This window comes from Hyperolius riggenbachi, chromosome 4 (assembly GCF_040937935.1).
Source record: "Hyperolius riggenbachi isolate aHypRig1 chromosome 4, aHypRig1.pri, whole genome shotgun sequence".
Taxonomy (NCBI): domain Eukaryota; kingdom Metazoa; phylum Chordata; class Amphibia; order Anura; family Hyperoliidae; genus Hyperolius; species Hyperolius riggenbachi.
The window spans coordinates 308,469,747-308,483,721 of record NC_090649.1 but is presented as its reverse complement, the minus strand read 5'-3'; the positions used below and the strand labels follow the sequence as shown (position 1 = coordinate 308,483,721).

Below are 13,975 nucleotides of genomic sequence, written 5' to 3'. Positions count from 1 at the left end.
TGGGGACTTTTTCAATAGCAGAGTGCTGGAAATGTATTTTAAACAAAGGAAAAATTATCTTCTAGGTGAAAAATTAAGAGAAAAAGTTAATTGAATAAGGGTCATTGAGCAGGTGCTGTGTGATGCAAATAAAGCACTAACAAATTATAGGCAAATTATTTCACTGTCCATAATAATAGTATTACTACTACAGTAGAAGACAACTGTTCTCATACCATGTGAGTTTCAGTATTGTAATAATTGATCTTGGAACAATTACTGTATATTGATACAGTATATTTCATGTTTCACAAGCCATCCGCTCCATGAGGCTGAATGATTACAGATAAATATTGTGTAGGGACACAGAACATGCATATAGCATGACTATAGATTGGTAAAAACGTAGTGTGAGCTGGGTGTAGTAAGAGCACAAAGCTATCAACAAACAACTCTTAAGGCTGCCATACACTGGTCAATTGCCACCAGATCAACCAGCAGATAGATCCTTCTGTGATCGAATCTGATCAAAGAGGGATCTATTGGCTGCCTACACTGCAAACAGATTTTGAGTTGATTTCACTATGAAACCGATTCACAATCTGTGGAGCTGCCACGGTCTCTTCTCCACGCTTGGCTCCAGGGCTCCAGCTTCACTTTACTTTCTTTCGGGGGAAGTTTAAACAGTAGAGGGCGGTCTACTGTTTCAACTTCTTGTCGGGATAGGAAGTAAGTGAAGCCAGCCGGAGCCCAGCGTGGAAAAGTGACCGCGGGGACACACGCCGGCGGAACAGGTAATGTATTGCCGCTAGCGTCAGTCGTCGGACATTCGAACGCCGCTATCGACACACTCCCGACCCGCCGGCGATCGAGCAAAATCTTCCGCACGGACAGGTCGACGGGAACAATTGATTTCGGACGGAAATCGATCGTTCGGTCAGCGTCAGCGCAACGATTTCACAGCAAATTCGATCACAGTGATCAAATCTGCTGTATATCGGCAGGAATATCGTTAAGTGTAGGGGCCCCCTTTACTAAGACCTCCACCTGTGCATATGGGATGCACCATATGTAGATATAATGTAAAGCAGTCAGACCCAAGATGACATTTTTTGATGCCCCGACCATATGCATGATTTTGCCATCCTCTCCATGGTATTATTAACCACGTCCAGACTGCACATAGTTGAATCTATGCCGTGTTTATGGATTTTTAATCCTAACACGGCAAAGATTTAACATTGCTGGCTTCACACACTCCCACTGTGACATTGCACAATCGCAGCTGAGTAGGATATACTGATCAGGATCCAGTGTCATTGGCTTCTGACCCGGTGATTGCTGTGAGCCAATCATAGTGATCACAGGGTGAGCATTGAGAGAAAAGTGCTTTGGTTCTTAATGCAAATATGAACTGAAAATAAACTTTTGAGATAATTAATTGTATGTACTGTACTAATGGTAAATAGCAGGTGTATTTTTATTTTCAACGTAAGATCTGAATTTTTAAGACTAAATTCTAAACAACAGCCATAACAGTCTGATGTAAAATCAACTTTGTTCATTTGCAAAACAGCCATAACAGTCTGATGTAAAATCAGCTTTGTTCAATTGCAAAACAAACAGAAGTACTGACCCTTTACATTTTCATCACTAAGGATCCGTTTTCACTGGCCGCATTGCCACGGTGCGATTGCCGCACTGCATTCACCCACAAGCACGTCCAGTCGTGCCGCGATGCATACCAGTGCGGGTCAATATAATCCCTATGGGACCCACATGCCAACTGCGAAAATCTGCAGCATGCTATCCATAAATTTAACCGCACCGCTACGCATCGTATCACGACTGAAAATTCAGAGTCAGTGGACATGGTCCCATTCACTTAAATTGAATGCAGTTTGGATGGTGTGTAGTGGAAATGGGCCCTTAAAAGTGATCAACATCTTTTCTTCAATCAGATAAGTGTTTTGCCTTCTATATTCTTTTCAAGATATGGGGCTAAATTCGACTTTCTTTTTCACTGCCTCATTTGTACAGATAAAAAAACTATATTTTTTTTTTTTTTTTTTTTTTTTTACAACTTACTGTACTGGAATCCAAAAAGTTCTAAATGCGTGCCGACCTGTGTTTTATAATGTACATGTTTTTACTGGTAGGTACTGAAGTTTTGCATATAAGTATACTGAGCAGTCTACATTTTCATAAGTTTAAAGTCTGGCTGTTATTCCCATCCATACCAGTTACTACGGTCCCCTGTGTAGTGTTTACATCACATCAACACAGTAACAGTCAACTGGCTTGAATCCAGGTATAAAGCGGAAACAAGGAATTGTGCCAGATGAAAATTACAAAACCACCTTAATACTATACAGGTTGGCAGTACTTTTCTATTTGAGGTTGCTAGCAGACCTGCTTTTGACCATTTACCCCTAACAAAGGAAAAAAGAAGCTAAAGACCTTCAAAGTGCCTAAATATGTGGCACAGGAAAAAAACTGGATGTAGTTGCTGGTGACTGGAAGCTGTGCTGTCTGAATGGTAAGGTGACATGAAGCTGAAATGCTGACAGCTGCTGAGCTTTCCCAGAGGCTGAGATGGCCTCTGCCAGCGTCTTGCTTTTCTTGAGTGCTTATAAATCACCTGTGGCAGCCTTGTACTGTACAGAGACTGGCAGGCTGGTTCCTGCTGCTCTGCAACATCGGAGGGGCGGATTAATACATTTGTTTTAAGCAAAAAAAATATTATTATATTTCAGCTATTTAGTTCCCCAAAGGTATTAGAGGCACTGTAGTTCCATATGGTACAATGCAGTAAATTATTCAGGTTACCCACTTTTATGGTTTCAGCATTATAAACACTATATCTATATATTGGTATGTAGCCTCTCTCTCTCAGTGATGCTTAACATAGGCTGTTTAGCTATGCAACGTTCTCCTCCATTATGGGACACCAGGCATTATTTTCACTGGCTACATCTATCAAAGAGGTGTGTGTACGGACCTTAAGATGGAGTGGTTTATCAGCAGCCCACAGATAACAAACTTTAATTGGGTAGATAATTTATAGGCTACATGGTGCACTGACCTGAACCAGTCATTAAAGCGGACCCGAACTCAGAACTTCCTCTCTGCTCTAAAAGATAAGCAACAACATACTAACCTTTTAAAGAAAAAACATTTCTTTGTTACTGCTGATAAAGATCCTGCAATAAATCTGCAGTGTGTCTAATTCCTGCTTTCATAGGAGATTAACATCCTGTGTTTACCAATTACCTGTTCTGTGGCAGTCAGCTGACAGAGCTGCAAGATCAAATTACAATTTGAGATTAATCACAGATGAGGGTGAATTACAGAGGCTAAACACTAAACAAACTCTCTCTCTCGCTCTCTCTCTCGCGATATATATATATATATATATATATATATATATATATATATATATATATATACATACATACACATATACATATATATATACATATATATATATATATATATATATATACATACATACATACATACACACACACACACACGCGCACACCACACACACCGCACACACGCACACACCGCACACACCGCGCACGCGCGCACACACCACACACCACACACACCACACACACACACACACACACACACACACACACACACACACACACACACACACACACACACACACACACACACACACACACACACACATATACAGGGTGCATTTCTCTATGCTTCCCTTCTGTTCTGTGCAAGAGTTCAGGTCCACATTAAACTGTAACATACATAGCCCTAGAAACATGTTGTTTTACTTATGAGTTAGTACTCCTTTTTACGGACTATAGAATTTTTTAACCTGTCAAGGAGTTTTATACTTGTAGACATTATTGATCTTTATTCTGTTTAAACAGGAGTGAAAATTAGCAGCCTACTAGGTAAAAAGGGAAACCTGGAAAAGGTGCAGAGTTACTGGGACGTTGGCTACTATATGGGGGCGAGTGTGCTGGCGAATGACCAAACAAAAGTTATCCAGGCGGCAGAGAGACTTTTCAAACTGAAGACACCTGCATGGTATGTTGCTATCTCTTTCTTTGTTAAAGACATAAATGTCTGCAAATATTTCTCTTGGTACATTGTTCGATATTCATTCCTTGTTAAAACTGGATGTCCTCATAAGGAATTCCAAGGTTCTTGGTAGGAAAAATGCCAATGCACTAAATACCCCAGTGCATGATTGGTAAAATATCCTGTACCAGAGGTCCCAGCTCTACCCTCTGGTCATGGCTGCTATACGCTATGCTATATGCTGCATTATAGCAAAACTTAAGTCCAATAAACAGTGTGACACACATTAAAGCAGGAGCCTATAATTATTATTTTTTTAAATGGTACACTAAAAAAAAATATTCTTGCCCTTTCAGACACCATGGCGAACTTGGCTTAAAGTGCAGTTGTTTAATACATACCTACCATGCCACATTTTCTTTACTTCTAAGCTGTGCTCCTCCACCACAGAAGTATTGATATGTGTCCCTATAGATCAGCACCCCTCCACTTGAGTTGTGTAGGAGAGCAACTACGTGAGTTGGGGCCTGAATGGTGCTGCTAGTAAAAATATTGGTAATTTAAATTACCTTTATTTTACTATACACTTACCTGGCACTCATTCTCTCCCCTCCACTATTAGTGCCTAACACTAACCCCGCTTCCTACTGGCTACCAATAACCTCGCCTTCCCAATACCTAACACTAACCCATAGCGCCCAAATAACAATTATTTTTACTTGATCGTCTACAAAATAAGACTACTAGCTCCTCTATTTAATCCCTTCCTGATCAGCTAGGAGTACCGCATTGGACACCCATCTCATCACCTGGGCGCCGATTACTGATATGGGTATTGCCGTCTAGTAGATGCCCTGCTGATCCCGTAACCCAAATCTCCTGATCCATTGCACTGACCTCCTCTTGATGACATGCAGGTGTGGGTGCGCCTCTTGTGCTCTGCGTTTGCATAGCTCATTTCTCTCTGAGCTGCACAAGCGCAGGGCGCTCCCAGCAACAGAAGTGCGATCACAAGAGGTGTGCGGCACGTCTGTAGATACATAGACGTTCTTGATCCAGCTGCGGGTTGCCCTTTTACGGAGGGGAGAGTGAAGGCCTGGCTCAGAGTGGAACTGCACCGTGGGACCTAACAGACTGCTAGGGACTGGAATAAGCACCAGGTAAGTGAACGTTTTATTTTATAGATTGAAGTATCCTTTAAGGATATTAAGGAGGTGTGTTTGTGTTCACTAGAAAATGACCTAATCCTTTTCACTGCATCTTATAGTATAGTATAGCTATAGTAGTTAATAACACTGTTTGGTTGATGCATTATGTAGATTCCTATTCTTAGTATTTCTTTATTTGGTAAAGCGGACAATATTTTGTCTAGCTATAAAGAACAAGCATGCTATTATTTTTGTTAAAATATTTTGCACAAAACTACCTCCAGAATGGACGTCATGATGGAAGTGCATTTTCAACACTTTGTTAACAAACTGGAAAGCCGGCACCATCGGTATTATATGCTCTTTTAGGTTTATTCAATCATAAGCTGCTCATTACAGCGACGTTTCAGAATCAACATCCTTTTTCAAGCTAAGCAGCGTACAAAATGACATATACAGAAATATCATGCATTTCTATACTGACATACATGGATAATGGGCCAATCGTGGCCATGTATACTCACAGCCAATATGAGAGGTCCATTGTCTATCGGACCTGATGGGGAACTACAATGCCCACTACTCATTGGTCGCCATAATCAAAGACATCCCCCCTCTCTCCACTAGCGGAAGAATGCGTGTCAGGGCGAAGTGCATCTACCCGGTATGTGCGCATGGGTATTCCGTCACCGCTCCACCCATCTCCGTCACAAGTGGACTTGATGGGGAACTGTGGTGGCGGGAGCTGGAGGGGGCGGCACCACCCTCCGCCAGCCATGCGACCAATGCGGGGAAGACGTACACCATGCCCACCGCCTACCATGACGGCGATGTTTGCGGAAGTGTCCCATCTCCCCGCATCGAGATGTAACCGGGGAGATACACCACGCCCAACCGCATAGGCCATTGTAGTGTGCACATAATCGGAAGCCCAAGTTTGTGCCTTTTAGATGGAGGAAGTACATATTAATTAATATATAATATAAAGAATAATTAAAGCAAAAATAAAATTAATATAATAAATAAAAATAAATTAAAATTAAAAAATAAAAATTAAAAAATAAAGATAAAAATAAAAATAAACAATAAAAAATCACAAAAATAAACATAAACAATGATGAGGACATTCAGTGCCACATGGATACAAAATCCTACATAAATGGGGTCAAGTCTAGCTCCCTATTTAATCCCCTAGGTTCCATTGTATCTAACTTCTTAATCCACCAAGCCTCTCTAAATAGAAGTTGTTTTAGAAGATTACCTCCCCTCCTCGGTGGAAACACTTGTTCTAATATTTGGTATCTAAGTTGACTCACATTATGACCCATCTGTACAAAATGAAATGGAACTGATTGTTCAACTACCGTAATTTCTCTCTAATCGCATGTTTATGCGAGGAGAGACGTTTTTTAATCTTTTGTATAGTCTGTCCAACGTAAATCAACCCACAAGGGCACTTCAAAGCATATACAACATGGGAGGAGTCACATGTGTGACACCCTCTAATCTTAAATTTTGTGCCTCTATAGGGATGACAAATTTCATCCCCCTTGATCACTGAACTACAATGCACACAGTTAAGGCACGGAAAGGTGCCCTTGCGGGTCAATCCACGCCGGACCGAATCAGCTCTACCTATATCCGCATGAACCAACTTATCCCTTAAGGTAGGGGCCTTTTTAAAGGAGAACAATGGAATATTTTTAAATTCATGAATGTCAGGGAAAGTATCCGAAAGTAAGTGCCAATGTTTTTTAATTATTTTAGCTATATTGTTGCTTTCTGTGTTAAATCTTGACACAAACGGGATGCGTCCCGAGACATTCCTACGTTGTCGTCCCATGTGGCTATCCTGTATCCTAATCCTCGTTTCATCTATAATCTCCTTGGGATAACCCCTCAACAGAAATTTATCTTGGATCTCATTAAGTCTAATATCTCTCTGCACATCATCTGACACTATTGTTTGTACCCTCTTGAATTGGCTCATTGGAATTGCATTTTTTGTCACCTGCGGATGAAAACTGTCATAATGTAATAATGAATTAACATCTGTTGGTTTGACGTATAGGTCAGTAATCAACCTATCATTTACTCTACAAACCATAGTGTCCAAAAACGATATTTTTTCTTTGTACAAAAAATTGTTCTCCAAAGCGAAAATAATTGTTTCTCAAGATCAGCTCCAATAATGTACAGATAAAGCCAATTTGATCACTAGAGAAATCTGATGCTGTCTCCAACATATATCTCACTGTCTCTACACCTCCATCATGAGGGATGGAGGTGTAGAGGCTTTCCACATCCATAGTTACCAAAAGCCATTCTCCCACTATAGGTTCCATATTTTGGATAATATTAAGAAACATTTGTGTGTCTCGTAAATATGATTTTTGTCCAAAAACAAACGGTCTCAGAATCCTATCTAAATATTTAGCAACAGGGGCAAATACCGAATCCACCCCTGCTACTATAGGGCGGCCTGGAGGGGGATGTCTTTGATTATGGCGACCAATGAGTAGTGGGCATTGTAGTTCCCCATCAGGTCCGATAGACAATGGACCTCTCATATTGGCTGTGAGTATACATGGCCACGATTGGCCCATTATCCATGTATGTCAGTATAGAAATGCATGATATTTCTGTATATGTCATTTTGTACGCTGCTTAGCTTGAAAAAGGATGTTGATTCCGAAACGTCGCTGTAATGAGCAGCTTATGATTGAATAAACCTAAAAGAGCATATAATACCGATGGTGCCGGCTTTCCAGTTTGTTACAGAAGATAGCCTGTAGTACTGACAGGCTGCCTGGGCACATCACAATACAAGCAAGAGGAGTGCTTCTCTACATTGCTTTAACTTTTCAACACTTTGTTTACATTATCAAATGGAGATGGCTGTGCGATCGGATTCGGAATGCAACATGTACGATCGCACGCCATATGCATTTGCATGCGTTGCGTGGCTGATTCCCACTCACTGTAGTGAATGAGACAGCCATGTGTTTGAGCAAAAATGAGTGCAGCATGTGTCCACAACACATGCAGTGTGATCATCAGACAATGCAGTCTACTCCACTATGCCTCCCACACGCGTTGCCGAAATACGGTCGGCAACGCGTGTAATGTGAACGAGGCCTAAGTAGCTCTCTGCTGTGAGCGTTTCAGCACCTTGGAAGGTGTTTATGCAAAGAGTAAAGGTGGCGATTAACTGTACAAATTTTTTAATCAGATGAAGTCTTTCGATTCTTTCCAAGTCTTTCGACTCAGTCTTTCGACTCGGAAGGTAATCATCGATTGTTCCTATATTCAGGTTGATTAGGGCGTTTTCTCTCTTTCAATTTGATCGTAAAATCCAACATTCGGATCGATTACATTTTCTGACCCAATTGACCATAGACACGTTTTACCTTTATATTTGCCACAAATTGCAGTTTCTGTACAATTCGATCATACAAATCGCATTAAAGGATAACATCTGATGATAAAAATTGTACCGTTAATGGGCACCTGTAGATTCCCAAACTTTGTGGTGTTGTTATCTTATATGGCTGACCTGAACCCTTACACAGGACAAAAGGAAAACATAGAGAAATGCACCTTGCTTAATTCCCCCTCATCTGTGACTAATCACAACTGCAATTTGGTCTCTCAGCTGTGTCAGCTCAGGAATCTCTGTTGCCTCAGCAAAGCCACTAATTTGAAAACACGGGATGTTAACCCTATGTCTGCTTCCAGGAAAGCAGGAAGTAGACACACTGCAGATTTATTGCAGGATTTGTATCAGCTGTAACAATGAAATGTTTTTTTTCTTTAAAGACTATTATGCTGTTGATTATCTTTTAGAGCAGAGAGGAAGTTCATAGTTCAGGTCTGCTTTAAATCTTTGGAAATAAAGTGTTGGTTATAAGTCAGCTCCGTATAATCACATGTCATCATGTGATATGTCATCATGTGATATGTCATCATGTGATATGTCATCATGTGATATGTCATCAAGAACTGTTTTGTTAATATGCCCGGATACATATCCAGATTTCAGCCAACATTTGTAACTGAGTCTGCCTACTGTAAATAAAGCCTCCTCGGGATTATGCATGTGATAAACTATGTCAACATTTCAAATTATCTTCTAACCAGCATTTTAATTGAAATCCTGCTAACCTAGGCAGATATGCATGATTATAAATCCCTCTCCTAGCCTCTCACAAGAATTGTGTTGTATGGTTACTACGGATTTATAGCAAAATTGCTTCTGCTCAGTAATAACTGCAATTCCTTTTCTCCCACTTCTAGTCCTAGTTACAACCAGTATTATCAATTGCATATTATTTCAAGAGTACACCAAACAACTGTTTCTGTATCTCAGCGGGTCTTGTACTGTAATCTAATGACCCTTCCACAGTCCAGGGCTTGTCTGGGGAGAAAGCAAATAAGTAAGCAGCTTGTCTCTGGAGTGTTTGTGGGAACTGTATATATAGATATGTATATGTGTGTGTGTGTATGTGTGTATATATGTGTATATATATATGTGTATATATATATTATATATACACACACACACACACACACACACACACACACCTCAGACAAAGGGCCTTATTGCCATTATTTGAGGGTGCTTGGGGACCAAAGTAGCAAAATTAAACACCATGTTTGCTGATTACCGTTATACACTATGCCTGTGACACTTTGTCAAATAAAAAATTTCCATGGGAAATGAACCATATACCGCGTGTAGATAGCACAGTGACAGCTGCTAATCAGTGGCTGTTACTGACATAGTGGGGGCTGCTAATTCTTTGGCTGCTACAGCAGGGACTAGTAACCTACAGCCAAGCAAAGGGGGAAGCAGAGCAGTGACACAAGTTGGCCCCTGCATGCTGCATTGTAGCTACGGCCTGTGGACCGCATGGAATTAGCAACTGTAGAGAGCTTTAGAGACCACTTCCTATAGTGAGGGAGATACCTTTGGCTACATATACAGGGTAAGCTATTACTATCTATACTGAGTGGGACACCTTTGGCTACCTATGCAGGGAGGAGCTACCACTGAGCACCTATACTGAAGGACACACTTTTGACTACCTATGCTGGAGGCTACCACTGACTACTTATACTGGGGGACAACTCCAGCTACCTATACTGAAAAAGGTGCCACTGGCTTTCTGTACTGGGGGGCACCTCTGACTATCTAATACTGTTTTGGGGCACATCTGGCTGTTCAGCTTCTTTTCTAAATTTCTCATCTGCTTGCTATTCAAGTAGGAGGGTAGGCTTATCTGCGGATTATGCTGTTTTCCACATTTTGGAAGGAAAAGTATGGGGTTGTTGAAAAATGTATGCAAAAATCTAGGTTCCTTGAATACTATTATTTATTTTAATAATTCTTGTTTCTAGGTACTTAAATTCTGTTGTAGAGACCATTTTGATATACCAGAAGTTTAAGAAACCATACGTAGAGAAACCTACGCCCAAACAGGAGCTTGTCGATTTTTGGATGGACTTTTTAGTTGAATCCACAAATTCAGATGTTTCTGTGGTACGATTTCCAGTAAGTTGAAAACAGACATTTGATTAGCCAAAAATAATGTAACTAGAACATATTTCTCCAAAATAATACTGTGTATTTACGTCTTTTGTTTTTGTTGTTAATTTGTTAATGTCTTTTGTTTATGCTGCAACAAATGGTCATGACCTGTAGCCAGATGTTCAAAACCAGTGTATATAGCCACTAGGGAACACACACAAAAGGCACATCTAGCTAACGCCCTTCCCCATCACAAAAAAAATACATATATACAGTATCTCATGACAAGATTCCTCAAACAAAAAACTTCTCGGAGAAAAGCCTGAAGACTTCCATCAATATACAGAAGTAAATTATTAAAACACTTATTTGTTCTGAGTCCGTTATACACAACTGGCAAATGAGTAAGGAGTCCTATGGTGTCCATGCAGCACTCGACTTGGCAGCCGATCGACCATCCGATTTGATAATTATCGAATGAAAATCGGTGCTGTCAAGAGCATGCCTGATTGACGATGCAAGCAATTTTGGGTCGAAATTGGTTCCATGTATTGATTGGACATGCTGGTATATCTCGGGCCGTGGCGGTATATGATATCGGGACGAACACAACGGAACCTCCGTTGCTGCCCCTCGTACGTGCATTTATACTCTACCTGTCCACTGTTGCCCGCTGCAGTGCCTATCGGTCTTCCGCTTCCTCCATTTGAGCATCATACACTGCTTGTGCATAGCATGTGGCGCATGTGTGGCGCCATGTGCTATACACTGACAGTGTGTGAGATGCAAATGGAGGAAGATGAAGACACATGGGCACCGAGGCGGGTGACAGCAGACGGGTAAAGTATAAATGCATGCATAGAGAGCACAATCACACTAGGGGAGCAGCGATGGAGGCAGCAAAGTGGCAGATGTGGAACCACAAGGCCACTTTATGTATGTGCAGCCGACAGATCTCACTTTGGTCAGATCCGATCAGAGCAAAATACACTTAATCTGACAGCAGTGGTTCCCCAAAAATAGGTAGCCCCAGGTCTATAGGTGTCCCCAGAATAGGTGGCCAGCGGTATAGATGTCCCCAGAACAGGTAGCCAGGGGTAGAGATGTCCCCAAAACAGGTAGCCAGGGGTTGAGATGTCCACAGAACAGGTAGCCAAGGGTATACCGTATGTGCCCAGTATATGTAGGCAGGGGTATATGTCCCCAGTATATGTAGCCAGAGGTATATGTGCCCAGTATATGTAGCCAGGGTTATATGTGCCCAGTATATATAGTCAGGGGTATATGTGCCCAGTATATATAGTCAGGGGTATATGTGCCCAGTATATGTAGCCAGAGGTATATGTCTCCAGTATATGTAGGCAGGGGTATATGTGCCCAGTATATGTAGTCAGGGGTATATGTAGCCAGAGGTATATGTCCCCAGTATATGAAGCCAGAGGTATATGTCTCCAGAATATGTAGGCAGGGGTATATGTCCCCAGTATCTGTAGACAGGGGTATATGTCCCCAGTATATGTAGGCGGGGGTATATGTCCCCAGTATCTGTAGGCAGGGGTATATGTCCCCAGTATCTGTAGGTATGGGTATATGTCCTCAGTATATAGGCAGGGGTATATGTCCCCAGTATATGTAGGCACGGGTATATGTCCCCAGTATCTGTAGGCAGGGGTATATGTCTCCAGTATATGTAGCCAGGGGTATATGTCCCCAGTATATGTAGGCAGGGGTATATGTCCCCAGTATATGTAGGCAGGGGTATATGTCCCCAGTATATGTAGCCAGAGGTATATGTGCCCAGTATATGTAGCCAGGGTTATATGTGCCCAGTATATATAGTCAGGGTTATATGTGCCCAGTATATATAGTCAGGGTTATATGTGCCCAGTATATATAGTCAGGGGTATATGTGCCCAGTATATGTAGCCAGAGGTATATGTCTCCAGTATATGTAGGCAGGGGTATATGTGCCCAGTATATGTAGTCAGGGGTATATGTAGCCAGAGGTATATGTCCCCAGTATATGAAGCCAGAGGTATATGTCTCCAGAATATGTAGGCAGGGGTATATGTGCCCAGTACATGTTTTTAGAGGTATATGTGCCCAGTATATGTAGGCAGGGGTATATGTGCCCAGTATATATAGCCAGAGGTATATGTCCCCAGTATATGTAGTCAGAGGTATATGTCCCCAGTATCTGTAGGCAGGGGTATATGTGCCCTGTATATGTAGTCGGGGGGTATATGTCCCCAGTATATGTAGGCAGGGGTATATGTCCCCAGTATCTGTAGACAGGGGTATATGTCCCCAGTATATGTAGGCGGGGGTATATGTCCCCAGTATCTGTAGGCAGGGGTATATGTCCCCAGTATCTGTAGGTATGGGTATATGTCCTCAGTATATAGGCAGGGGTATATGTCCCCAGTATATGCAGGCACGGGTATATGTCCCCAGTATCTGTAGGCAGGGGTATATGTCTCCAGTATATGTAGCCAGGGGTATATGTCCCCAGTATATGTAGGCAGGGGTATATGTCCCCAGTATATGTAGGCAGGGGGTATATGTCCCCTGTATATGTAGGCAGGGGTATATGTCCCCAGTATATGTAGGCAGGTGTATATGTCCCCAGTATATGTAGGCAGGGGTATATGTCCCCAGTATATGTAGTCAGAGGTATATGTCCCCAGTGTATGTAGGCAGGGGTATATGTGCCCAGTATATGTAGCCAGGGGTATATGTCCCCAGTGTATGTAGGCAAGGGTATATGTGCCCAGTATATGTAGCCAGGGGTATATGTCCCCAGTATATGTAGGCAGGTGTATATGTCCCCAGTATATGTAGGCAGGGGTATATGTCCCCAGTATATGTAGTCAGAGGTATATGTCCCCAGTGTATGTAGGCAGGGGTATATGTCCACAGAATAGGTAGCCAGTTGTGCCCCCAGCAGGAGGGGAGCAGCGCAGAGAAGAGGGAGAGCTGTGGGCACACTGGGGAAGGGGGGCCATCTCCCCCCTCCTTCCCTCACCTTAGGGCTCTCCCTCCCTCACTCTCCCCTCCAGAAATGTGGTGCGGAGGCTGGCAGCGGGCGGAACTTACCTCCGTCCCGTTGCAGGCGCGGGATGGTCTAATGGATTTGCCGGTAGTCTGGTCAGACCAGAGCAGCGGCACCAGAACTTCAGGCGCTTGGAACGAGACGAAGGTAAGTTCCGCCCGCTGCCAAACACCGCACCACACTTAGTTCTGGAGGGGAGAGTGAGGGAGG

At 42.3% G+C, this 13,975-nt stretch overlaps 1 protein-coding gene across 3 annotated transcripts in view; it reads left to right on the top strand.

The window, feature by feature from the left end:
* MAP3K5 (mitogen-activated protein kinase kinase kinase 5) overlaps positions 1-13,975 on the top strand; it is a 272,639-nt gene that overhangs the window by 145,601 nt on the left and 113,063 nt on the right. For all 3 annotated transcript variants that reach the window (XM_068231644.1, XM_068231643.1, XM_068231642.1), the window contains exons 9-10: positions 3,882-4,041; positions 10,584-10,737. In XM_068231644.1, coding sequence (XP_068087745.1) covers positions 3,882-4,041; positions 10,584-10,737 — 314 coding nt within the window. The remainder of the gene's footprint in view (positions 1-3,881; positions 4,042-10,583; positions 10,738-13,975) is intronic.